The sequence below is a fragment of the Panthera pardus genome, unplaced genomic scaffold (assembly GCF_024362965.1).
Source record: "Panthera pardus isolate Hobbes unplaced genomic scaffold, ASM2436296v1 HiC_scaffold_18, whole genome shotgun sequence".
NCBI classification, from domain to species: domain Eukaryota; kingdom Metazoa; phylum Chordata; class Mammalia; order Carnivora; family Felidae; genus Panthera; species Panthera pardus.
This window is the reverse complement of record NW_026526743.1, coordinates 1494595-1519972: the sequence shown is the minus strand read 5'-3', so window position 1 is coordinate 1519972 and position 25378 is coordinate 1494595. Positions and strand designations below refer to the sequence as shown.

The window sequence follows — 25378 nt, the reverse complement described above, 5'->3', positions numbered from 1 at the left end:
GAGCCCAACGCAGGGCATGAACTCACGAACCGTGAGATCATGACCTGAGCCAAAATCAAGAGTCAGATGCTTAACTGACTGAGCCATCCAGGTGCCCCCAAACAACTATTGAAGTGCCTTCTGTCAGCCCAGCCCTGTGCTAGGGACACAGGGGGGGCCAAGCAGCTCCAGCTCTGCTTTCCCGGGGGCTCACTCTCTACAGGAGAGGCAGTCACATCTCTCGGCAGTGACAACCTGGATGGGGGAGCCCAGAGAACTGACCGAGCTCCTCAGCTGGCTCTCAAAGGGTCAAGAACAGAGTGGGGAAGAGCATTCCAAGCAGAGGGAACAACATGTGCAAAGACCAAGGGCAAGAGAGAGTTCTATGTTGAGGTAGTTTCCCGAATCTCCATATTTGGGACATGGGGTGAGGAGTTAGTTGTAAGAGATGAGGTTGGAAAGAGAGGTTGGCAGGAGCAGATCACTCAGGGCTTTATTTTGCCCCAAGAACACTAGGGAGCCACAGGTGGTCTTGGGGCAAGGGAGGGCCCCAGTCATACTCATGTTTAGAAAGACCTCTCTAGATGCCAAGTGGAGTGTTGGGATGGGAGTCTGGGAGAGCAGAGACCAGGCTGCTGGGAGGGCAGGACTGGAGTGGAGGGCTTTGGACCAGGGCGATGCAGAGAAAGGGACTAGAAAAGAGGAATTCAGGTAACAGAATGCAAAAGACTTGGGGGCTAGAAGCAGGGGGTGAAGGAAGATGATACAGATCTAGGGAGACACTGAGGTCTGCAGACTGGGTGAGTGGGGGATGGCAGTGTGAACTCTAAGTTGGGGACACAGGAGAGGAGCAGGATTTGGAGGAAGATTTCAATTTCATTGTAGGTCTTGCTGAGTGTGAGATGCCTCTGGGACATTTTGATGAGAAATCTGAGAGACCACTGAGAATGGGTCTAGGAAGATCTGTGATGGGGTCAGGGTGGCTTCAGCAGAAGTGAAGGGCACTGGCAATCAGTGGGGCGTCATGGATTACTAGTGGGTCATCGGGACACTGCGGGCATTGCGGGGATCGATGAAATTTTGGCATCAGAAGAGGGTGTTGGAGAACCAAGTGAGATTGTTAAAGATGGTGAAGTCATGGAGACATATATCGGAGGTTGGAGGGAAATGTGGAAATGTTTGGGGTTAACGTTACTCAGTAGTGGGTGGGTGTAGCCCTAGGAGTTTTATGGAGACACTGGAGACCAGCAGGATTTGGGACATCATCCAGGGTGGGGTGGAATGACTGGAGATGCTGTCGTCAGTCAGGGATTTTAAGATGTCAGTGGGAAACACTGGAGATCAGAAAGGTGTATGTTGCGAGTCTAAGAAGGCACTAGAACCACCTGGGGTCGTCTGTGAAGCGATGGGAAGGCCAGTTATGAAGGAGGCCTCCTCTTGAGGGTCCCTCCGTTGCTAGGCAAACGGTTCCCTGGGCGCCGTTGCTAGGGATTTGAGCTTTTCCACGACCCCGCCCATCTCCCGCTGGGCCCCGCCCCGCAGCCAACCACGAGTCGGCCGCTGGCACAAAGGCCACGCCCCATCTTGCGCCCCGCCCCCAGTCCCTGAACCGTTACCGGAGCGACGGCCCGAGCTCATCCCGCCTCCCGATCCTGTTGCCAATCGAAGAGGCGTCGCCCGGGTGACCACCCCACCCCTTCCGGCGCGAGCCCGCGGCTTCCGGCAGGGGCCCGGCGGCGGGCGGCGGTCCGGCAGCGGCGGGGCCCGGGCGGGAGGGGGGCGCCCAAGATGGCGGCGGGCGGCGCGGAGGGCGGCTCGGGCCCCGGCGCCGCCATGGGGGACTGCGCGGAAATCAAGTCGCAGTTCCGCACCCGCGAGGGCTTCTACAAGCTGCTCCCCGGCGATGGCGCCGCTCGCAGGTCGGGTCCGGCTTCCGCCCAGACCCCGGCGCCGCCCCAGCCGCCGCAGCCCCCGCCCGGCCCTGCCTCCTCCTCCGGCCCCGGCGCCGCGGGCTCCGCGCCGTCCCCGCCGCCCGCAGGCCCGGGGCCAGGGCCCGCGCTGCCCGCCGTGCGCCTCAGCCTCGTGCGCCTCGGGGAGCCCGACGGCGCCGGGGCCGGGGAACCGCCCGCCACGCCCGCGGGGCTGGGTGCCGGAGGAGACCGCGTCTGCTTCAACTTGGGCCGCGAGCTGTATTTCTACCCCGGCTGCTGCCGCCGCGGGAGCCAACGGGTGAGCGGCCTGCATCGTGGTGGCCTCGGTGCTGGCAGAGAGGATAGGGCCCCCTGAGGTGATCCCGAAGTGATGGGAGGGTCTCTGATTGATGTGGGGTTTGGAAATGGCATCCTAGATGTGACGGATGTCCTAGGATGCAGAGGTGCCTGGAGGTTATGCAGAATTCTAAAAGGTGGTGGCCTCTTAGCCCTTTAGCACCCTCCGAGGTGCTGGCCATCCTAGAGGTGATGGAGAATCGTGAGGTCATGTGGGATCTCCCGAGTTATGCGTGGGGGGTTCTGTACTGGTATTTTGGAGAGATTCCCAGATGGCATGGGACCCTGTGTGGTTCTGGGTGGTAGCGATCTGCAGGTGATAGGGATTCCTGAGGTGATGCAGGCTGGAAGGTGATGGAGAACCCAGGGGTATTGCAAGTCTGCAGGTATTGCGGGGGGGTGGGGGGTGGGGGGGAGTCTTGAAACTTTGGGAGCCCAGAGGTGAGGATGATTGTGGAACTGATGGGGCTCTGAGAGGTCATAGGGATCCTGCAGGTGAATGGGATCTTAGGGAACGCAGGTTCTGGAGACACAGGGTCCTGGAGGGAGTGAGAATCTCTGAACTGATGGAGAGCTGGGGGTGATGAGAGCCCAAGGGGACATCCTCAGGTGTGATGGTGGTCTCTAGAGAGATGTAGGTCCCAGAGGGGGATGAGGCCCGTGGAGGTTATGGTGGTCCCCCAGACGTGATGGAGATCCTGGGAGCCCAGAGGTGATGAAGGACCAAAAATGTGGGGGACCATGAGGTTTAATGCGTCTGTGAACTGTGATGGAGGTCCCGAGATTTAGGGACTCCAAAGGAAACAGAATCCTGGGATGTTGGGCATTAGAGTCCTGGGGATGTGGGCGGCCCTGAGTTTGGGGAAGCTTCGATATTGAGGTGCTAAGATCAGGGGAGTTGCTGAGGCCGTGGGGCAGGACTGGAAAGGAATGGGACTGTGGGGGTCTGCAAGCTTTGATACTACGGGCAAGGGTGTCCCCTAAAGTTAGGGGGTCCAACTCTGGGGGTAAGCACCGTGGTCTCATGTGGGGTGGAGGGGGGGGAACCTTCCTGTCTGTGTTTTTCCTTTACTGGGTCTGTGATTTGGGTCCCCCTTCCTGTCTGTGGTTGCCCACTCACCCATCCACCTACCCACTTCCCTCAGGGATTTAACCCTGCTTCCTCTTAGTGGTTTCCCCCGACCTCAACACCCTCTTCCTTCCTCAGTAGTAGAAGCTATTAACTGCTTTTCTCCCGCTGCTCAAGTCCATTGATCTCAACAAGCCAATCGACAAGCGGATCTATAAGGGCACCCAGCCCACCTGCCATGACTTCAACCAGTTCACTGCTGCCACAGAGACCATCTCCCTGCTGGTGGGGTTCTCAGCCGGCCAGGTGCAGTACCTTGATCTCATCAAGAAGGACACCAGCAAGCTATTCAATGAAGAGGTGATTATGGGCCCCCGGGGCCTAGAGCGGCTCCCCCCCTTCCCATTCACCCACCCGTACACCGTGGCCACGAGACTGCAGCTGCCTGGGAGCCGTGTAGACCTGGTGGGGTGGGGGGGGGCGGGGTGCAGGATATGGGAGAAAGAGGGGATGGGCTGACGGATGTGTGGGCCGAGGTAACAGCTAGCGTGATAAGGACCAATAATGACAGCTGCGCCTGCTGTGCCCAAGTCCTGTGCTGCTGGGTTAGGGCTCGTGGTGCCCGTGTTGGGGAGAAGACAGCTGAGCCTAGTCACCTGTTGGGACTCGTTTGACATCAGAATTTGGTCTCCAAATTCAGGTCCTTGCTGCACCGTTTCCTCACTGTGTGGTTTCGGGAAGGTGACACCCCCCCCCCCCCAACTGAGCCTCAGTTTTACTCCTCTGCAAAATGGGATTCTCATCCCTACCTTACAGGACTGTCGTTACAAAATCATATGTGGGGATTGCCCAGTCCTGGCTGGATTCGGCACAAGAGGGCGTGCCGATGAACGACCTCATCCGTGGGCAGGGGCCGCTCTTGTCCTCTTTTTTTTTTTTTTAAATGTTTGTTTATTTTTGAGACAGTGTAGGCAGGGGAGGGGCAGAACGATAGGGAGAGAGAGGATCCAAAGCAGGCTCTGCGCCGACAGCAGCGAGTCCGACGTGGGGCTCGAACGCATGAACCGCCCGAGATTGTGACCTGAGCCAAAGTCAGACGCTTAACGGACTGAGCCACCCAGGCGCCCCATCCTCTGTCTTTTTCTCTCTGTTCAGAGGAGGTGTTCCAAGTACACAGAGTGCCTGAATGGCAGAAGGGAGCGGAACGGTGAATGGATTAAAAACGCACTAGCTCGTCCATTCACAAAATAGGAGAGGCCTCCTTGCAGGGGGCGGGGGGAGGGGACATTGAAATAAAGACCTGAAGGAGGCCAGAAAGTTATCAGGGGAAGTGTGGGAGGAGGACAGCAGAAAGGCTGAGTGGCCAGAGCAGTTCTTGAGGGGTGGGTGGTGGACGGGTTCTGAGAAAGACCTGAGGGACCAGCCCGTGTAGGGTCTGGAGGGCCATGGAAAAGAGAAGAGTTCGGCTGTTAGAGCCTTTCTTGACTAGGGTTCATCTCAGCCGTAGAACAAAGAAGTGATTTGATGATTTCCGAATCTTTCCCAGCAACGAGGAGCCACCTCGCTGCCTGGGGAGGAAGTTACTTCGTTGTGTACTGCGGGTGCCCAGGGCTTCGTTCTCTCTGGAACCCTGCTTGAGAAAGGCCGCCGTGGTGTTTGGGGCTGGATGGTGCCTGGTGCTGACTTCCATTTTAACAGCCTCTGTCTGGCAACCGAGCGGCAGTGGCAGCCTGGGTGGCCAGTTAGGCCAGCGCAGGGTTGATGGCGACTGGGACCTGCGTGGTTGGAGTGGGGGTGGGGCGAGAAGAGGGCAGGTCCGGGGTGTTCTGGAAGGACTGGATGTGGGCTGGGAGGCGGACGGGAGCAGAGGCGCGTGTGCGGCTGGCGGGCTGGTGCTGCCCCTCGCGTGTCTAGGAGATGTTGTGTGCACAGCTCTGTGCTCTGGGGCTAGGCCAGCGAACCACACAGATCGAGAGCCCTTCTTTGGGGGCTGTTCTGTGAATCGATCTCTTGCCTTAAGCCTGACGTGGTGAAGACCGTGGAGAGGGTTAGACAGAGGAGGATAGTTCTCTGAAAGGCAGGACCGTCCCCTTGCAGAAGAGGGGGCATCGTGGCTCTGCGGAGCTCCCCGTGGCTGCCTCACAGGCCACCCTTCTTCCCCTGCGTTCCCGTGGCCTGGCGTCCATCCCTTACCCTCGGTGTGGGAGGCCCCGTCCAAGAAGGTCTGGGCCACGTCCGAGGGCCTTTTAGGGGGAACCACGTTGGGGAGGAGGTCTGCCGGGAGCCGGGAGCGGATTACCTTCTCCCAACCCCCACGGTTTCTCCCTGGCAGCGGCTGATCGACAAGACCAAGGTGACCTATCTGAAGTGGCTGCCCGAATCAGAGAGCCTGTTCCTGGCCTCACACGCCAGTGGCCACCTGTACCTGTACAACGTCAGCCACCCTTGCGCCTCGGCCCCGCCGCAGTACAGCCTGCTGAAGCAGGGCGAGGGCTTCGCCGTCTATGCCGCCAAGAGCAAGGCGCCCCGCAACCCGCTGGCCAAGTGGGCGGTGGGCGAGGGCCCCCTCAACGAGTTCGCCTTCTCGCCGGATGGCCGGCACCTGGCCTGCGTCAGCCAGGACGGCTGCCTGCGCGTCTTCCACTTCGACTCCATGCTCCTGCGGGGGCTCATGAAGAGCTACTTTGGGGGCCTGCTCTGCGTGTGCTGGAGCCCGGATGGGCGCTACGTCGTGACGGGTGGCGAAGACGACCTGGTCACCGTGTGGTCCTTCACCGAGGGCCGTGTGGTGGCCCGGGGCCACGGCCACAAGTCCTGGGTCAATGCTGTGGCCTTTGACCCCTACACCACGAGGGCCGAGGAGGCAGCCGCGGCCGGCGGCGACGGGGAGCGGAGCGGCGAGGAGGAGGAGGAGCCTGAGGCCGGGGGCCCGGGCTCGGGCGGGGGAGCCCCCCTCTCCCCGCTGCCCAAAGCCGGCCCCATCACCTACCGCTTCGGCTCGGCCGGCCAGGACACGCAGTTCTGCCTGTGGGACCTCACCGAAGACGTGCTTTACCCCCACCCGCCCCTGGCCCGCACCCGCACCCTCCCTGGCACGCCCGGCGCCACGCCGCCCGCCGCCGGCAGCTCTCGGGGCGCCGAGCCGGGCCCCGGCCCCCTGCCTCGCTCGCTGTCCCGCTCCAACAGCCTTCCGCACCCGGCGGGCAGCGGCAAGGCGGGCGGCCCCGGCGCGACCGCCGAGCCGGGCACGCCGTTCAGCATCGGCCGCTTTGCCACGCTCACGCTGCAGGAGCGGAGGGACCGGGGGTCAGAGAAAGAGCACAAGCGCTACCACAGCCTGGGCAACATCAGCCGGGGCGGCGGCGGGGGCGGCGGCGGCGGCGGCGGGGACAAGCCCAGCGGCCCGGCCCCGCGCAGCCGGCTGGACCCGGCCAAGGTGCTGGGCACGGCGCTGTGCCCACGCATCCACGAGGTGCCGCTGCTCGAGCCCCTGGTGTGCAAGAAGATCGCCCAGGAGCGGCTCACGGTCCTCCTCTTCCTGGAGGACTGCATCATCACCGCCTGCCAGGAGGGCCTCATCTGTACCTGGGCCCGGCCGGGCAAGGCGGTGAGTCGCCCCACGCCAGCCTCCCCAGGGCCCAGGAAGAGGCGGGCATCGGCGGAGGGGTTGGCCACCGCCACAGCCTTTAGCCCTGTGGGATGAGGGGGAGCCAGGGAGCTCTTAGTGTCCCAGAGTGAGACCCCCTCAGGTCCCAGGGTGCCGGGCTTCTAGAACTCTCAGTGACGACCGAGAGAGGGTTGGGGATAAGAGACAGCTGGGAGTAGTGGGGACCGTGGCCAGCTATCTGAAGCGGGGAGCCAGTGGGCCCGGCATGGCCCCATCTGATCACATGTCACTCGAAGCCAGATCTCCGTTTCTCCGGGACATGTGATTTGCCAGTTGTGAAACCTGGTGAATGATGCTGGTCAAATTCTCTGGGCGACACTGAGCCCGTGGGCCCGGCTTCCGGCCTGGGTCTCAGACTCTGGACCTGAGCCCACCGCTGGAGTCACGGCCTGGGGAGTCCCAGCGTGGGTTCCGGCGCCGCTCCCTGTGACCTCGGGCAGGTCACTGCTCGTTGACCTCCATCACCTCTTAGGGAGCCTTGAAGGTGGGTGGTGGGCGGATGTGTCCACCTCCCGATGTAGCTGTGGGGTTCGGCGAGGTCCCGGTCGGGAAGGTCCCAGTAGGGGAAGCACAGACCTGGCGCCTTGTCTCTTTGGAGCTCTTGTCTCGTGGCTCAGCTTCTCGGGGATGTGGGCACAGTGCCCAGGATGCCAGGTCTGAGGGCCGAGGCTGGGTTCCCTCGAAGAGCAGTTTTAGGATTGTGTAGGGTCTTGAATCCTTAGAACGTAATAGCACAGTCTCAGAGGCAGGGTCGTTGGGATCTGGGGAGTCCGGCAAGTCCTAAAAGAGACCCCTCTATCTCCCTAGTTCACAGACGAGGAGGCCGAGGCCCAGACAGGGGAAGGAAGTTGGCCCAGGTCACCCAGCAAGTCAGTGGTAGAGGTAGGATTGTCCCTGAGTTCTCTACCCCCCGCACCCCCCAGTCAGAAAGGGCCCCGTCCTCTCCCCATCCTCTCCACCCCTACCCCATCCTCTCTGCTCGGGATCACCCCAAGGACTTTAATTATTGTCTAAGAGTGCCGCCTGCCGGGACAGGGAAGCTAGCTGAGATATAAGTTCCTGACCTAGAGCAGCGGCCTCTGTCCGGGCGGGGTCTGGGGCGGACTGAAGGGCAAGGTCAGGGCGGCAGCCGCCTTGGGGACTCTGGGCTGGCTCCCTCCCCATGGGACTGACGGGAGCCCCAGGCAGCCTCTAACCCTCCTGTCTCCCCTCTCGTCTTCCCCAGGGCCTCTCCTCCCAGCCCAGCAACTCCCCGAGCGGCACAGTGGTGTGAAACCATGGATGTCGGGGTCCCCCCTCTGTTCCCCGCCTCCTAGCCATAACCCCCCCGCCGACCTCACGGATCAACGTATGATTAACAAGACTAACCATGACGGATGGACTGCTCCAGTCCCTTGCCCTGCACAGATTTGGGGATCAGAGGGTCCCCCAGACCGGCCCAGCACTTGGGGGGACGTAGTGGCCCGTGTGGCCTCAGCCCTGTCCCCACCCACTGCCAAGTACAATGACCCCTCCCTCTGAAACATCAGTGTTCGCCTCGTCCCTGTCCCCAGCATGTGACTGGTCACTCCCGGGGGAGACCCCCTCCCCCACAAGCTCTGCAATGTGCCCCTCGGCCTGTGGGCAGGGCAGGGGTGGCCTACCCCTCCCCTGGCCCGCACCCTGCCCGTGCTGTTGTTTGTGCTTTTGAAGAGTGTTAAATTATGGAAGCCCCTCGGGGGCCCTCCCTGTCCCCCCGGGACCTCTTATTTATACTAAAGTTCCCTGTTTTCACAGCGTCTCTGTTCCCTTCCGGGAGGTGTGGAGGGAGTGCGCGCGCACTTTTGCTGCAGTCCTAGAATCCAGTTGCTTCGACCAAAAGGAAGAGCTAGGCCCTCCCTGCCTCTCCCCCACCCAGTCCTCTCCCTGCTCCCTTCTAATAGCCCGGAACACTGAAGGGCGGAGGGGGCTCGCTCAGTGGGGGACACACAGCCGGTCCAGCCCCAGGCAGGGCCCTTGGGACGGAGGAGGACGTTGCTCTGGCTCCCAAACTCTAGAAGAAAGTCCGTCCAGGACGCCCCTCAGAGCCGTTTGAGAGTGCCCAAACCGGCCCAAGTCGGATATTCCGGGGGGCCTGTCCGGATGGGTCCTCCGGGCCGCTCCTGAGGTGCCCGGAGTGCGCATGTCTGCGCCTCGGGCCGGCTCATGCGGCCCAGGCGCCCAGAGCCAGCTAGAGACCGCGGTTTCCTGCGGGAGAGCTGTCCAGCCCTCCCGAGAACAGCGAGAGTCCGTCCGGCTGCTGCAGGGAGTGGTGTCTTCCCGCTCTGCCCTCCACCCCCCGAAATGTTTCTGTTTCTAATCCTAGCCCGGGCAGGAATGTGGCTGCGGGGCCAGGGTCCAAGGAGCTATTTTGGGGGCTCCTTTTTCTCCCCCAGGCTTTGGCCAGCGGGTCACCCCTGGTCCTGGCTCCTGAGGGCCTCCCTTCCCAATTCTCTCACCACCCCTTCCCCACCTCCTGCCAAAAAAAAAAAAAAAGTCAGTGTAAAGCAGAGGTCCTGAGGGCTAAATTTAAACCATCCCAAAGTCTGACTCCGTGGCTGAGTCACCCGCGAAGCTGGCCTCCTACCCCCCCCTTCCCAGGCCTCACCCCTTTCTCACCCCACCCCGATTCCTGGGCTTGAGAAGGGGGCGTTACGCGATCATTCTGAACCTCAATTGGCCCCCTCGGAATGGAATGGGAGGGCTCATCTTTGGCTTCTGCCACACCTGTAGCTTCCTCTGTGCTCCGCCTTTTTTGGGGGGAGGGGTGCATGGTGGGAGAGTTGAAATTCTTCACCCCCCCCCCATCTCGCTCTGAAGTGTTCTGAGGGGCCCCGGGGGGAGGGAGTTGGGGGGCCTGGCTCATGAGGGGTTAAGGCTGGGAGGCGGGAGGGGGCCGAACCGAGGGGTGGGGAGAAGGGGAGGAGGCCTCAGCAGCAGAGAGAAGTGGCCAGAGAGGCCCAGGGGACAGCCAGGGACAGGCAGACATGCAGCCAGAGCCCCGAGGCCTGGACAGGGGCTGCCAGGCCCCGTGACGGGAGGACCCCGAGCCCCCGGCCCGGGGAGGGGGCCATGGTGCTGCCTGCCCGACATGTCAGCCGAGGTGCGGCTGAGGCGGCTCGAGCAGCTGGTGCTGGACCCCGGCTTCCTGGGGCTGGAGCCCCTGCTCGACCTTCTCCTGGGCGTCCACCAGGAGCTGGGCGCCTCCGACCTGGCCCAGGACAAGTATGTGGCCGACTTCTTGCAGTGGGGTGAGTGCCCGCCTGCATGGACGCCCCCGGATTGGGGGGCGGTGGGGGCAGGGCAGAGACAGGAGATGGGGCTGGGCACGGGGGACTGGTGGTTGGGGGCAGGATGGACGTGGGAGAGCCTCCCATTCAGGAGCCCGGAACTCCGTGCCAGGTCCCAGGGTGACATGCCCCTTCCCCCGTGCCACCCTGGCAGGGCAGGCCGGGGTCAGCAGAGGCCAGGACAGCCAGGACTCACAACCAGGACTTGGGAGGCTGGGCTGGGCACAGCTTCCCGTGGTCCCTCTGTACCCCCTCCACAAAGTCTAGGCCTAAGGACATGCCGGGAGCCCTGTATTTTAGGGTGCCCCCACTGAAACGGGCCCCATGGCCTTCCACCCTGGTTTCCCAGAGCGCAGGGGCAGGCAGAAAGGACAGCACGGGGCAGCTGCCAGGGGCGCGGCCAACGGGCAGGTGTTTGGCTCCAGCCTCTCCAGCTGCCCCGACAGGTGCCCAGGCACTGGGAGGGTGCGGTGACTCAGGCGGGCCCCGGGGGAGAGCCAGCTCTGAGACAGGCGCCACTCAGCGCCCCTCACCCCCTGGATGGAGGAGGAACAACTTAAGGTTCTTCTGGGTGTACCCCCCCCCCAGCCCTGTTTCACTGTGGTCTGCATGGGGAGCCCTGACTCCCCTCTAGCTACCCCCCTCCCATCACTCATTCTCCTAGCTCATGACCTCCGACCTCCCGGCTCTCCCACAAAGTCCCTTCTTGCCAGGTCTTTCCCCAGAGACAGGTCTGGAGGGGAGATGTGCCCGCCTCAGCTTCTGGCCTTGTCTGCCCGGCCCTTCCTCCACCCCAGGGCCCAGGCTCCTTGGGTTTTCTGTCTCTCTGACACCCTGCCACTTGGTCCCCGCACTGGGTTGCCCCTCCAGCGGCCTGCTCTTGGTCCGTGGGCTCCGTGTGTCTCTCTCTGCCTTCTCCCTCTTGCTCCTTTCTTGTGACCATCTCCTTCTGACCCAGGCCCCGCTCCTGTCCCTCCCACTTCACAGATAGGAAGGTGGAGACCAAAGGCCAGGCCGCTCAGCCCCTGTAGGAACTTTCTCTCCGCCTCCGCCAACCCTTTGTACCTCTGTCAGCCCTGATTTCGCAGAGCGTGAAGTGGGGCTAGCAGGGTAAACTGAGCCCTGAGCTGGGGGCAGGGGTCTGGCCCTCCAGTAAGGAGCGCTCCTTTTGTGGCCCGAGCAGCATCCTGCGGCCCCTCCCCTGCCGGGCCGCCCGGGCGGGGGAGGGGGCCTGGGTTCCTGCTGCCTTAAAAGGGCTCAACGTCTTGGCTCTCTCCTCCCTCCCCCGTTCTGGGCCCTGGCTGGTTCTTCCCTGCCTGCGGCCCACTCTCCCCGAACCTCATGGGGGGCCCCTCTCTCCCTTCCATAACGCACTCCGTCTCCCCTTATTCCCACTTGCACACGTCCCTCTCTCTGTCCTGCCTCTCAAGTCCCCAGCGTCCGCTACTTCCCGCCCTCCCTCTCTGTGTCCCAGTCTCCCCCTCCCAACCTGCCCCCTTTTAACTCCTAGCTGTGGGGCCTTGGGCCGACCGCCTCACCGCCTGGGCCCTGACTCCCCACCTGTAAGTGAGGGGTACTGAAGAAGCCCTCTTTGTGGAGTTGAGGGCAGAGAGAATACACTAGAGCCTGGGATTTGGGGGTCCACGCTGGCTTTGTCTTTCTTGTTCCTTCTCCCAGCCCCAGCCCCAGCCCCAAATCCAGTGTCTCCCAAAGTGTGGTCCAAAGCCACCTGCGTCATAAACCTGGAGGTACTGGATTAAACCGAATGTTCCAGAGACAGGTGACCCGAGAGAGACAGAGAATGCTGGGGTGGGCCTGTTGGGCGCTCCCTCCACCAGCCCGAGCGGGGGTGGGGCCTGAAGCTCAGGGGGCCCTAAGGCCTGGGTCTCATATCTTCCCCGTCGGTCCTGCAGAGCCCGCGCTTTCCACCTGCAGCCACTAGGGCCCTCCGGCCCAATGACCTTCCCAAAAAGGGGTTCCCAGGCATCCCACCTTTTTCTGTAGGAGGGCAGTTTGGGGTGTCCCCAACCCTCACAGTGTTTTGGCGGGGAAGCCCTTGGGAGACTGACAGTCCTAGGAGAGAGAGAGAAGAGAGAACAAGGGACAGAGGAGACCGAGGATGGAGAGAGGGGGAGACTGAGGGGCAGAGGGTGGGACTTCCTCCTGTCTGGGGTGTCAGTCCCAGTTAGCCTCGGTTCTCACCTCCCCTCGCCCCCCAGTGGAGCCCATCGCCGAGAGGCTTAAGGAGGCCCGACTGCAGAGGGATGACTTCGAGATTCTGAAGGTGATCGGACGCGGGGCGTTCAGCGAGGTGAGCCGTGAGCTGTCACTGCAGCTCGGCGGAGCGGGAGACGCGACTGCTCACGCAGTGGGCGGGACACAGGGGTTCGGGGCGGGTCCTTAGAAATTGATGAATGACTGAGTTTAGAAAAACTACACCAGAGGGGCGGGGGGCGGGACTTTGGGTCGATGGGCGTGGCGTTGGCGGTGGGGCGGGGCCACGACTGGGTGGTGTCGGGGGTGGAGCCCGATCCGAGCGAGCCCGGGTGTTTCCGCCCCCCCCCCACCCCCCCGCGCCACCTCAGCCCCAGTCACCCCGTTTCGGCCTTCAGGTGGCGGTGGTGAAGATGAAGCAGACGGGCCAGGTGTACGCCATGAAGATCATGAATAAATGGGACATGCTGAAGAGAGGCGAGGTGAGGGCCGGGGCTGGACGTGCGGGACGCGAGGATCACCCACCCCAACTCCCGCCCGGCCCGCTTCAGCGCCCGCGGGTGCCCCGCAGGTGTCGTGCTTCCGCGAGGAGAGGGATGTGTTGGTGAACGGGGACCGGCGCTGGATCACGGAGCTGCACTTCGCTTTCCAGGACGAGAACTACCTGGTGAGCCCCGGGCCGGGGCGACTAGAGAGCTGGACCCCGACCCCGAGGCTGGCAGTTAACGAGACGGGGTCAGGCAGAGGAAGTGCCAGGCTTGGGGAGCTGCCTCTGGGTGTGGTAGGCACTGGTCTTCCTTGCCCGGGAGGGGAGATGTCACTTACGGCTCTTTTCCCGGGCGGATTCTACTGGACTCTGCAAAGATGCCGCCGTCGGGGGTGGGGGTGGGGCGGGGATCTCTCACCGGGACTGGGATAGCTCTCTAGTCGATGTGGGGGCCACTGGGCAGGGGGTATCTGGGCACTGGGTGGGGGGGGGGGGTTCTCTGAGTTCTCTTTTTCCCTCCTTCTGTCCGGTGACATCCTGGGGGAAATTAGGGGGGGGGGGTTTGGGGGGGGGAGTGTCTCTGATTTGGCCTCGGAGATCTCTTGGGCTCTCTTGGGGCTGGGGCTGCGGGGTCTCTCCCCAGGAATGGGGCATCTGTGGGAGTCTTTGTCCCGGGCTATCGGCGATCGGTGCCGAGGGGTGCTACTGACCCCCCCCCCCCATGACACGCCCCCTGCTAGTACCTGGTCATGGAGTACTACGTGGGCGGGGACCTGCTAACGCTGCTGAGCAAGTTTGGGGAGCGGATCCCAGCCGAAATGGCGCGCTTCTACCTGGCCGAGATTGTCATGGCCATAGACTCAGTGCACCGGCTGGGCTATGTACACAGGTGGGCGCAGCAGGGGCTGAGGGGCGGGGGGCTGAGGGCGGGGCCCAGAGAGGGAAAGCGAAGTTGCACCCGGGCACGGTACCGCAAAGGTGGGGACCCAGAGGGGGCGGGCCCTGCAGAGGGACCTCCTTGGTTGGGGCCACTGGGGACAGGGCCAGAGGAGTGGGGTTCAGAATTGCAGAGTCCCCTAAGGGGCGGAAGCCGAGGAAATGGGTTCTGAGGGGGTAGGGAGTGGAGGGGCCCGGAGCTGGAGAGCATGGTCCCTAAGAGGGTGGGACCCGAGGCCGCGCTGCCTGGAGGGGTGGAACCTGCCGAGATGGATGGAGGGAGGCTCACATCCACCCCCACCCTTCCGTTTGCCCAGGGACATCAAACCCGACAACATCCTGCTGGACCGCTGTGGCCACATCCGCTTGGCCGACTTCGGGTCCTGCCTCAAGTTGAGGGCGGACGGAACGGTGCGTGGGGGCGCCGCTTCGGGCACTGCGGCCACCAATGAGGAGTGGGGGCAGGTGGGGGGACAGAAGCGCAGAGTGTGGGGGCGGGGCTGAGGCGCCCAGGTAGAGGTGGGGGCCCGACCAGATTTAGAGGGGTTACAGGGAGGGGACCCACGCCTAAGTGTGTGAGCCGCTCCTGGTTGGAACAGAAAAGGGGAGGGACTAAAGCACTCGGGGCGTGGTTAGGAGGAGGGGAGGAGCCAGAGCTGGGAGGGGCGGGGCCGAGCCCAGCTCTGGACCTTTTGGCTCAGGTGCGGTCGCTGGTGGCTGTGGGCACCCCGGACTACTTGTCCCCTGAGATCCTGCAGGCTGTGGGCGGCGGGCCCGGGCTGGGCAGCTATGGGCCCGAGTGTGACTGGTGGGCACTGGGAGTGTTCGCCTATGAAATGTTCTACGGGCAGACGCCCTTCTACGCTGACTCCACAGCTGAGACCTACGGCAAGATCGTGCACTACAAGGTGAGCACGGCCAGAGGAACCCCTGATCTCCCTTGGCACGTAGCGCCAGGCCGGCATCCCCTGCCCTCTCTCTCCCTCGTGCAGGAGCACCTGTCTCTACCGCTTGCCGACGCAGGGGTCCCCGAGGAGGCCCGAGACCTCATCCAGCGGCTGCTGTGTCCTCCTGAGACGCGGCTGGGCCGGGATGGAGCAGGTGATTTCCAGAATCATCCTTTTTTCTTTGGCCTTGACTGGGACAGTCTCCGAGACAGCGTGCCCCCATTTACACCGGATTTCGAGGGTGCCACTGACACGTGCAACTTCGATGTGGTGGAAGACGGGCTCACTGCCATGGTGAGCGGGGGCGGGGTAGGTACCTGCGACCCCTCCTGGGCAGAGGGTATTCCCCCCACCCACGCCCCACCCCCATCCCTTATCCAGAGAGCTGGGGTTAGAATAGTACCCATCTCCTGGGGTCTTGAAATCATTCCTCCCCCAGAGCGCCTGCTCTGTGCCCACCCGGTGCCGGGAACCCAGTGGTGATCTGGATTCGCAGTCCAGTGGGGAACATAGACTTGTCCCCAGACAGTGATGCCCCAGAGGGAGAGTTCAGGGGTGAGACAAGGGAGGGGGAGTGCGGGGAGGGGGGCGCCGGCTCCCCATCCAGCCCGGAAAGTCTTGGAGGGCTTCCTGGAGGAGGAAGCCTCGGCTATCTGAGCCGAGACCTGGAAGGATAAGAAGTGAGGCAGGGAAACACCGTAGAGGAATCTCTCCTAGGCCATCTCTCTCTCAACTGTTGTACGAGCCACCCCAGTGCTGGGCACTGCTGGGGACCCACAGGGACCAGGCCAGCCCCGGGTCCCCGCCCTCGTCCACGTGTAGTCGGGAGAAGTATAGAATGACACTGTGGAGAGCGCCCTGAGGGAAGCAGCCGGATACAATGGAAGAAGATGAGGGAGGGACCACTTTAGACGAGGCCCCAAGCTGGGGTGGGGTGGGGAGCTGGCATTTAAGCCAAGACCGGGAAGGGGTGAGGCACCAGCCCTGAGGAGCACAGGTCACTCCACATCTGGATTTCTCTGGTACAGGAGACGCTGTCCGACATGCGGGAAGGCATGCCCCTGGGGGTCCACCTGCCGTTTGTGGGCTACTCCTACTCCTGCATGGCCCTCAGGTAAGCGCTGTTCAGGGGCTCCCAGCAGGGTTGCAGGATCAGGCTCAGAAGCGTAGCGTCTTGGGACCAAGGACTGTTAGGAGTCCGGAGTTGTAGGACCTTCCGATGTCAGACCGTAAGTACTGTGAAGTTTTAGATTCCCTTGCAAAACGTCGGAGCCACAGACTTGGCCTTCCAGAATCTTCCAGGCGTCCACTCTTAGATTGCTAGTACAGTCACGGGATCTCAGAATCTTAGAAAATAAGAAGCATAGAATTTTAAAATCAGTCTTAAAGGAATACAAACTTTTTTGAATCGCTCATATAACCACAAAGCTACTTCGTTATTTGTTTGTTTATTGAAAGGAGGCTCCACACCCAATGTGGGGCTTGAACTCACGACCCCTGAGATCAAGCGTCAGGTGCTCTACTGACTGAGCCAGCCGGGCGCCCCCAACCATAAAGCCTTTTAAAAACGTTAATTATACAAACAATACATCGTTTGTCACTGGTAAATTAGAAAATTCTGGCAAGGGAAAGGAGCTCCCTGGCTCACGCGCACACACAAGCTGGACAACCGTGAGAACACGCTGTGATCCAGTCTAGTCTTTTGCCGAACAATGTATCAAAATGTCCCTTCTTGTCCTGAACGAAGGCCAAACATGAGCCACTGTGCCGTACTGTCCTTTCTGGGGGGGGGGGGGAGGGGGGGGGACAGGACTCCGTTAACCCGTCTTCTCTGTTATAACCCAGATTGGATGGACAGCCGCAGCGCGGTCTCGGGGGGTGCCCAGGATCCTGGGGTCCTTGAGACCTGTTTCCAGAGAGGGAGTGCTGGGTGCGAGGGGCCATCCACTTTTATTGCAATTTCATATTCCTGGGGAGGCGGGGTCTCCCTCCAGCAGCTGGGGATGGCAGGGGGCGGGGTGCAGAGAACTAGAATCAGTCCTGGGGTCCCACACCCAGTCTTAACACTGTATCTTTGGAGGTGGCCAGAGCTGGGGGGTCCCCCTCATTGTCCTGACGTCCTAAGGAAAGGGGTCTGCAAAGGTCACATGGACGGGGAGATGAGTGACCCCGCATATGGGTGTCTCGACCCCAGGTTCCCACAGAAGGTGCAGAGAGGCCAGCTCCCAGGGGCCTGAGGCCATGTGAAGGGCGGGCCTTTACTAACAAGAAGGGGACCCGTCCCATCGACCTGCCCCGCCCCCTCCTCACTCCAGGGGTCCTTCAGGGCCTGGCTGTCCCACGGCCACAGAAGAGGGAGTCCTGGCTCTAAATCCAGAGGGGTGGACAACCTCTTGAGGGGGCCCGGCTCTCCCTCCCCTCGCCCTCTTCCTCTCCCCAGGGACGAGGAGGTCCCAGGCCCCACGGCCATGGAACTGGAGGCGGAGCCATTGCCTGAGCCACCTGTGCGGGCGCCCAGCCCAGAGCCCACGGTGCCGCCACCAGAGGAAACAGTGAGTCTCTGGAGGAGAAGGTCAGTCAGGGAGAGTCCGAGAAAGGCAGGGCCTTCCGGGGTCTTGTGTGCTGCCGGCCTGAAGCCCTCTGGGAGCTGGCTTGATAGAAAGAGAGAATGCAAAGTAGAGACAAAGTTACTTCAGTCAGAAATCATTCCTCTGAAGAAATAAAGGCCTTTGTGTGTGGGAGGAGGGGGCCGGCCCTTGGTCAGCAGACAGAACCTCAAGACAAAGGTTTATGCTTGAACCGGAAAGGAGGGTAGTGAGGCCGAATTGTTCCCGGAAGAGGGGGCTGGAGAATGAGGGGAGGGGAGACAGAGCCAAACCAAACAGGGCCTTTTGGTGAGGCAGGCCTTCTCCTGAGGACCCCCAGGGACTGGAGAAGAGGGGAGGGCCATGGTCAAGTTGGGTAAGAGTTGTAGGAATAGCCCTTTGGTTCCTGTGTGGAAGGTGGGTGGGAAGGGCCCAGACTGGAGGCCGGAGACCAAGGCAGGGGCTGGGGTTAGTTAGGGAAGGAGGAGGAGACTTGGGTCACTGCAGGAGCTGTGGGGATTCCGGAAAGATCTAGAGGACAAGGGAAGATCCCAGCCTAGAACCGGTGCCCAAGTCTTGGGCGCTGCAGGAGCGGGCAGCCCTAAGCCAGGTCCCGCACGCAGGCCGAAGCGGCAGCTCCGGGGGCCGTTCCCGCGGCGGCGACGGCGGCGACGGAGGCCCAGGTGACGCTCCGGGAGCTCCAGGAGGCCCTGGAGGAGGAGGTGCTTACACGGCAGAGCCTGAGCCGGGAGCTGGAGGCCATCCGCACAGCCAACCAGAGCTTTGCCAGGTCGGGGTCGGGGCGCCGGGGCTGGTCGCTGCCGTCGGCAGCCCGTCTCGCCCAGGTCCGGTCCGGAAGGGCTCACGGTCTTTCCCTCCCCGCAGTCAGCTCCGTGAGGCCGAGGCCCGGAACCGAGACCTGGAGGCGCGCGTCCGGCAGCTGCAGGAGCGGATGGAGCTGCTGCAGGCCGGGGGAGACGCAGGCGAGTCCCCCATCCGTCCCCTTTCCCGAGGGCGACGGGGGGAGGTGGGCCCGCGGCGTGTGTGGACACCTGGGGGAGGGCGAGGGGCCCAGGCTGGGGCACGCCGCGCCACCGCCCTCCTCCGTCCCTCCACGCGCCCTACGCCTCTCTCTTCTCCTTCCAGCTGTCACGGGGGTCCCCAGTCCCCGGGCCACGGATGCACCTTCCCATGTAAGACCCCTCTTTTTCCCCTGTATCAAGCCTGCTGGCCCCTCTGCAACCCCGGCCCCGTCTCCCCGTCCGGATTTAGGGATCACCCTATCTCTTTGGGGTTCCAGACGGCAGACATCCTCCACTCAGCCCCACGTCTACCAGACAGCCCTCGGTCCGGGCCTCTAACCAGATCCCATCTAGGATCTCCCTAGATTCCCTCCCCGACTCCGTTCGCTGTCTCTCGCCTCCTGCCGAGGGCGGCCGGGCCGGGCTGGGCTCCGATCGGGTCACCTGTCCCTTCTCTCTCCAGCTAGATGGCCCCCCGGCCGTGGCTCTGGGCCAATGCCCGCTGGTGGGGCCAGGCCCCATGCACCGCCGCCACCTGCTGCTCCCTGCCAGGGTACGTCCGGCTGCTCACGCCCGCCCGCCGCCGCGCCCCTCCTCGCACCAAGCACCCCAAGTCTCCTCTGCTTAGCTGCGCCTCTGTCGAGCGGGGCCGCCGCGGGGAGGGAGGATGCGCGGGCAGCCAATCAGCTCAGGCCGCTAGGAAGCAGCCAGTGGCGAGTTCGGACGAGACTTGAAGCTTGCCCGCGGACCAACCGCAACTGCCCGCGGGGGCGGGGCGGGGCAGGGCGGGACGAGAGAGGATTGTGGACCCACCTATAGGCGTGGGCGTGGCGAGTCCCAGGAGCCAATCGGGGGGCCGTGCCGCCGAGACCTGATCACGCCCTCTTGTCCGCAGGTCCCTAAGCCTGACCTATCGGAGGCGCGTTCCCTGCTCCTGTTCGCCGTTGCTCTGGCTGCTGCCGCCGCCTTGGGCTGCACTGGGTTGGTGGCCTGCGCCCACCATCTCGCCCCGGTCTGGCGCCACCCGGGAGCCGCCTTCGCCCCCTGAACCCTAGGACCCCAAGCTGGAGGGTTGGGTGACCTGGGCACGGCGCAGAAGCCATTCCTACCGCCTCCCCGTTCACACCGCCTCCCAGCGTGGGTCTCCGCCCGAGCTCCAGCCCTGTGATCCGGGCCCGCCCCCTGGCGGCCGGGGAGGGAGGAGCAGGGGGCTCCAGGGAGGCTTGTAACCGGGAATGCTGCAGTTGCTGCTGGGGAGAATCGCAGACCAACCACCTACTAACTCCGGCCTGGCTGAGGCCCCGCCGTGGATGGGCAAACTGCGATCTAGAGGAGACAGCAGGGCCAGGGCTCGGCCATCAGTTTTTCACCCTCCACGCGCCCCCCGCCTATCGGCTCGCAGACCACAAATCCCTGTGCATGAGGCCCTACTATCCCGGGAATGTTCTCTTCCCGCGGCGAACGTCTAGTGCGAGCCCCGCCCGCCTTCTCGAGAACCTTTTGCTTTCGCCAGCCCCGCTTTTTCGGGGACTCGCGCGCCCTCCTCACGTACGTAGCTCTCGGGGCCACAGCAGGCTCCGCCCGCCTCGGCAGTTTGGGTATTTATTGACCTGTCCTCCGACCCGCCAAGTTCCAGGACCCCAGCACCCTAATCCACGTTTTGGATGCACTGAGACCCCGACATTCCTCAGTATTTATTGTCTCTCCACACCTAGGACCCCACCCCCGATCCTCGCGAATAAAAGGCCCTCCCGTCTGCCCAACGCTCTGGACTCCGCGGTGTCCGCTCTCTTTGCGTTGCGGGAACGAGGCTGCTCAGTGGGCCAATTGGAAGGCGAGTGGAGGCGCCCAATGGCCTGGCAAGAAGCTACAGGGCCGCCAAGCAGACGAATCCGGGCCGGGGGTGGGGGTGGGGACGCTGAAAGGCGTGGCTTCGGCAGCCGGCCAATAGGAGGTGGCTAGCGAGCCGCCCGGAGGCACCGCCCCTTGCCCAGCTGTGGCCCAGCTGTGCCACCCGCAGGCCGGCAAGAAGGGGGTTGGGCCGGCTGCGCGCGCGCGCGCGGCCATCCTCCTACTACTGCGCTTGCGCGGGCCACGCGACTCGGTCCCAGCGACTAGCTCAAGAAAAGTTGCTGCAAACTTTCTAACCCGTTTCCCCCGCCCCTTCTCCCTGCCGGACCCGCCCCCCTGCGGAGCCGGGAATTCCGAGGGGCGGAGCGCGGGCCGAGATGGGGCATGGGGGGGCCTTCAGAGGACTCTGGAGACGGAGGCGTGCAGAAGCTTAGTCTCCGGGCGGAGGTGGCTTCGCGCCCTTAGCCTTCCCGGACGGCCCGTTACCTTCTCCGTTGTCCCGATGGGGAAACTGAGGCCCTCAGCCTGAGGCACACGCGGGGGGAGGAAAAAGCGCGGCCTGAGGCGGAGGGAAAACAAAAGGAGAATCACGGACAGACGGGGAGGGGGGCGGGCACACACACAGACACTGGGACAGAGACCCTAGTGGAGAGCTGGGCCTGGCACTGCTGGGGGAGACGCGGGGTCGGCGGGGGGTTGAAGATCGGGAAGCGCGAAGGGGAGGGCGGAGGGGGGGGGGGACGGGCGGGGGAGGGGGCTGGGGAAAGCCCGAGGGAGGAGGAGAAGGAGGGAGGAACTTCCCAAAGTTGCAAAACATGGCTACCTTGCCTGCGGAGCCGAGCGCGGGGCCGGCGGCTGGGGGGGAGGCGGTGGCGGCGGCGGCGACCGAAGAAGAGGAGGAGGAAGCGCGCCAGCTCCTGCAGACTTTGCAGGCGGCCGAGGGTGAGGCGGCGGCCGCAGCCGGGGCCGGGGCGGGCGAAGCGGCGGCGGGAGCGGAGGGCCCGGGATCCCCGGGCGTCCCCGGGTCGCCCCCCGAGGCCGCTGCCGAGCCGCCCACGGGCCTCCGCTTCTCGCCCGAGCAGGTGGCGTGCGTTTGCGAGGCGCTGCTACAGGCGGGCCACGCCGGCCGCTTGAGCCGCTTCCTGGGCGCACTGCCCCCGGCCGAGCGCCTACGTGGCAGCGATCCGGTGCTGCGCGCTCGGGCCCTGGTGGCCTTCCAGCGAGGCGAGTACGCCGAGCTCTACCGGCTGCTCGAGAGCCGCCCCTTCCCCGCCGCCCACCACGCCTTTCTGCAGGACCTCTACCTGCGCGCGCGCTACCACGAGGCCGAGCGAGCCCGCGGCCGCGCGCTGGGCGCAGTGGACAAGTACCGTCTGCGCAAGAAGTTCCCGCTGCCCAAGACCATATGGGACGGCGAGGAGACCGTCTACTGCTTCAAGGAGCGCTCCCGCGCCGCGCTTAAGGCCTGCTATCGCGGCAACCGCTACCCTACGCCGGACGAGAAGCGCCGCCTGGCCACGCTCACCGGCCTCTCGCTCACGCAGGTCAGCAACTGGTTCAAGAACCGGCGACAGCGCGATCGGACCGGGGGCGGCGGCGCGCCCTGCAAGAGGTGAGGGGACCCGGGCGGCGCAAGTCCCGCTTTCCCGGGGACGTGCTACCCACCAACCCCCTCTCCCCCATACCCGCGCCGAGCTCCTGGGGACACCTCCTGCACACACCTTCAGGCGCTCCCCGCCCCCCAGCGCAGGGAATACGTGTGGACGGAACTGGCACACGCCCCGGGCCCTCTCCCCGACCTCACTTCTGTCGCGTAGGCTGGGAGACCTCTTCCCTCTGCTCCATTCGGAGCTCCATCCCGAATCCCATCCATGTTCTTGGCCAGGGGGAGGCAGTGAAGAAAACGGGGGGACTGCGGAAAGGGGGGCGGGCCTTTGTCCGTCCATCCCGCGTGGGGGCACCTTTCACGCCCGCGGGCCGCCGGGCCTTTCCCTGACCGAGGCTCTTCCTCACCCCCCCACCCCCCTGTGTGCCCAAACAGCGTGGTCCGTCGTCTGTCTTTGTTGTGAAACGTGAACCTTCCCCAGCTCCGGTTTCCCTGTAACCCAAGCCCTTCCCCTCCCACCCCTCGCGCCGGCCTCTCTCCCTTCTCTGACGCCCCGGGGGTGGGGGGAAGGCACCGGGAACTGAGCGGGCGGCTGCCTCTCCACTCTCCGAAGACGCTGGGCTGCTTGCGGCCTGACCCAGGGGACTTCGGGCAGCCCAGTGCTCAGCCTCTGGGGCCCCGAGGCCAAGGGGCTGGGAGAGGAGGGCCTCCTCCCTCCGATGTGGCCAGCTTCGGCTCTTATGAAGAGGTATCAATGCTGGACTTGGAAACGCTCTGTCTCAGGGGGCCTTGGGTGGTCTGACTGAGGAGGTTTTATGACCTCCTGAAATTGGCCACGGAAGTTTGGGCCGGGGAAAGGTGGGGAGGCAGTGGTGGGCCTGTGCTCCTGCAGGGCAGCTTGCTGGCCGATGCAGAAGCTCAGGCGTGGAGGACCACAACTCACGATCCTTTCTCTGGCCAGCGAGTCTGACGGGAACCCCACGACTGAGGACGAGTCCAGCCGCAGTCCCGAGGACCTGGACAGGGGTGTGGCTCCAGTGGCATCTGAGGCCCCCGCCCAGGGCTCCATATTTCTGGCGGGGGCCGCCCCTCCAGCACCGTGCCCTGCCTCCTCTTCCATCCTGGTGAATGGGAGCTTCCTGGCTGCAGGCAGCTCCCCAGCCGTGCTCCTCAATGGGAGCCCCGTCATCATCAATAGCCTGGCCCTGGGGGAGGCCTCCAGCCTGGGCCCCCTGCTGCTCACCGGGGGCGGTGGCGCTCCTCCACCACCACCGCCCCCGCAGCCCAGTCCCCAGGGGGCCAGTGAGGGCAAGACCTCCCTGGTCCTGGACCCTCAGACCGGGGAGGTTCGACTAGAGGAGGCTCAGCCCGAGGCCCCGGAGACCAAGGAGGCCCAGGGGGCTGCTTCGGTGCCGGCTGGAGAAGAGGCTCCGGGGCCTCTGCCCCAAGTGGTGCCCGGCCCCCCGCCGGCCGCCACCTTTCCTCTGCCCCCGGGACCGGTGCCTTCTGTAGCTGCTCCCCAAGTGGTGCCGCTTTCCCCACCCCCTGGGTACCCCGCAGGCCTGGGCCCCACCTCCCCGCTGTTGAACTTGCCCCAGGTGGTACCCACCTCACAGGTGGTGACCCTGCCCCAGGCTGTGGGGCCACTGCAACTGTTAGCCGCCGGGCCGGGCAGTCCCGTGAAGGTGGCGGCTGCCGCGGGCCCTACCAACGTGCACCTGATAAACTCCGGCGTGGGCGTGACCGCCCTGCAGCTGCCCTCGGCTGCGGCCCCAGGTACCTCCTGCCTGGCTGGGGCCTGGGTGGTGGCTGGGCTGGCCGAGAGTGCTGGCGGTGGGCTTCTGGGAGGTGGGGCAGCCTGTCCCTGGCGGTGTGTGCCAGAACCCTCCCGACGCCTGGCCCACCTCTCGTCCCCACAGGAAACTTTCTCCTGGCCAACCCCGTGTCTGGCAGCCCCATCGTGACAGGCGTGGCCGTGCAACAGGGCAAGATCATCCTCACCGCCACCTTCCCCACGAGCATGCTGGTCTCCCAGGTCCTGCCACCTGCCCCCAGCCTGGCCCTGCCCCTGAAGCCGGACGCAGCCATCTCGGTGCCCGAGGGAGCCCTCCCAGTGGCGCCCAGCCCTGCCCTCCCGGAGGTCCACGCCCTCGGCCCGCTCTCTGCACATCAGCCGCCACAGCCGCCACCCGCCCCTGCCGCCACCACTGCCGCCAGCCTGCCCTTCCCTGCGGACTCCTCCGGCCTCCTGCCGGGCTTCCCTGCGCCCCCGCCGGAAGGGCTCATGCTGTCGCCTGCAGCTATGCCCATCTGGCCGGCAGGCCTGGAACTGAGCGCAGGCACAGAAGGGCTGCTAGAAGCAGAGAAGGGGCTGGGGACGCAGGCTCCCCACACCGTGCTGAGGCTGCCGGACCCTGACCCTGAAGGACTGCTCCTGGGGTCCACGGCGGGGGGCGAAGTTGACGAGGGGCTGGAAGCCGAGACCAAGGTTCTGACCCAGCTACAGTCGGTGCCTGTGGAAGACCCCCTGGAACTGTAACCCGGCCGGGCCTCATCGCCTCTCCTGACAATGGTGCTCAAGGTCCAGGACAGCCCCAGACGAGGGGATCGCTCGGACATGACCGCTGGGAGCTGAAGATCCCACACACTACGTATCCCTGGGCCCCTTAACCTCTCCACGCCCTGGAGGTGCCGGGGGCTCCCCACTGTCTGCTCCTGCCCAGGGACACCGTCCTCTGGATTGGAGGCCTCCTCTGTTACAGCCCTCTCCTTGCTCTGTGTCCCCAGTGTATGGGGAGCTTTGGGGGTCCTGACTCCGGGGCTGTGCCCCCCTCAACCCAGTACTAGCTGTGAGCTGAAAGTCCTGCCACGTGGCTGGATTTCCAGCCCCCTTGAGCCCTCTCCCTATCACTCCCTAAAACACTATTAATAGGTCCGCTGACATCCAGCGTTCCCGGAACCACTTGGAGGGTGGAGGACAGGCAGTCCGCGCCCCAGACCACCAGCCCCTCCCAGCTGGGCCCTTCCTGCTGAAAAGGGAGGCAGGTGTGGGGAGGCCTGGGTGAGGCTCCTCCAGGACTAGAGGCCGCCTGATCACGTCCAGCCCCAGACCAAAGATCCCCTCACCCCTGGGGCAACCCTGACCCCTGTGTCTAGTTTGTATCATAAATCTTTATTTTTCTAGGACATGTTATGCCTCCGTTTCAATCAAAATAAAGTTAACAGACAACTAGAACCTCCAGGGGTGTGGGTTCCCTTCTAAATTACTTGCTCAAAGGAAAAGCTGAACTCTAAAAAGCCCCACCTGAGCTTCTGGCTTTCTCACTGTTGCTCCCTGGTGAGGACGGGGGTGGGGGGGGGGGGCGGGCGGGGGGGAGTTTAGCTCCGTGGTGCTGCTTGGGAAGGTGTGGGCAGGGTGTTTCTCAAACTGCAGGCCTCGG

The 25378-nt window shown here is 63.9% G+C and overlaps 3 protein-coding genes and 1 long non-coding RNA gene across 10 annotated transcripts; 3 read left to right on the top strand and 1 right to left on the bottom strand.

The window, feature by feature from the left end:
• The first annotated feature begins 1677 nt into the window (after positions 1-1677).
• DMWD (DM1 locus, WD repeat containing) lies at positions 1678-8755 on the top strand. 2 transcript variants are annotated; one of them, XM_019425953.2, is made up of 5 exons: positions 1678-2208; positions 3493-3675; positions 5648-6922; positions 7790-7864; positions 8208-8755. In XM_019425953.2, the coding sequence occupies exons 1-5, from the start codon at positions 1768-1770 to the stop codon at positions 8253-8255; spliced, it is 2022 nt and encodes a 673-aa protein (XP_019281498.2). In that variant the 5' UTR covers positions 1678-1767; the 3' UTR covers positions 8256-8755. The 2 variants fall into 2 exon arrangements, with proteins under 2 accessions (XP_019281498.2, XP_019281501.2); XM_019425956.2 differs by lacking the exon at positions 7790-7864.
• Positions 8756-9891: 1136 nt separating this feature from the next.
• Positions 9892-20244, top strand: DMPK (DM1 protein kinase). 6 transcript variants are annotated; one of them, XM_053905498.1, is made up of 15 exons: positions 9892-10251; positions 12510-12601; positions 12903-12986; positions 13076-13171; positions 13732-13880; positions 14245-14338; positions 14629-14835; positions 14920-15168; positions 15903-15988; positions 17315-17426; positions 18083-18249; positions 18345-18442; positions 18606-18652; positions 18949-19034; positions 19377-20244. In XM_053905498.1, the coding sequence occupies exons 1-15, from the start codon at positions 10092-10094 to the stop codon at positions 19534-19536; spliced, it is 1887 nt and encodes a 628-aa protein (XP_053761473.1). In that variant the 5' UTR covers positions 9892-10091; the 3' UTR covers positions 19537-20244. The 6 variants fall into 6 exon arrangements, with proteins under 6 accessions (XP_053761473.1, XP_053761474.1, XP_053761471.1 ...); XM_053905499.1 differs by having other exon boundaries at positions 9893-10251; positions 18945-19034; XM_053905496.1 differs by having other exon boundaries at positions 9893-10251; positions 14920-15183.
• LOC109253216 (uncharacterized) lies at positions 20161-22327 on the bottom strand. Its single transcript, XR_008423265.1, has 2 exons — positions 22137-22327; positions 20161-21256 (listed from the first exon to the last, which is right to left on the bottom strand). It is a non-coding gene; the product is annotated as an uncharacterized LOC109253216 (long non-coding RNA).
• On the top strand, positions 21148-25177 carry SIX5 (SIX homeobox 5). The gene is made up of 3 exons (XM_019425952.2): positions 21148-21944; positions 22900-23714; positions 23858-25177. Exons 1-3 carry the CDS (start codon positions 21148-21150, stop codon positions 24475-24477), a joined length of 2232 nt encoding a protein of 743 aa, XP_019281497.1. The 3' UTR covers positions 24478-25177.
• Positions 25178-25378: the final 201 nt, after the last annotated feature.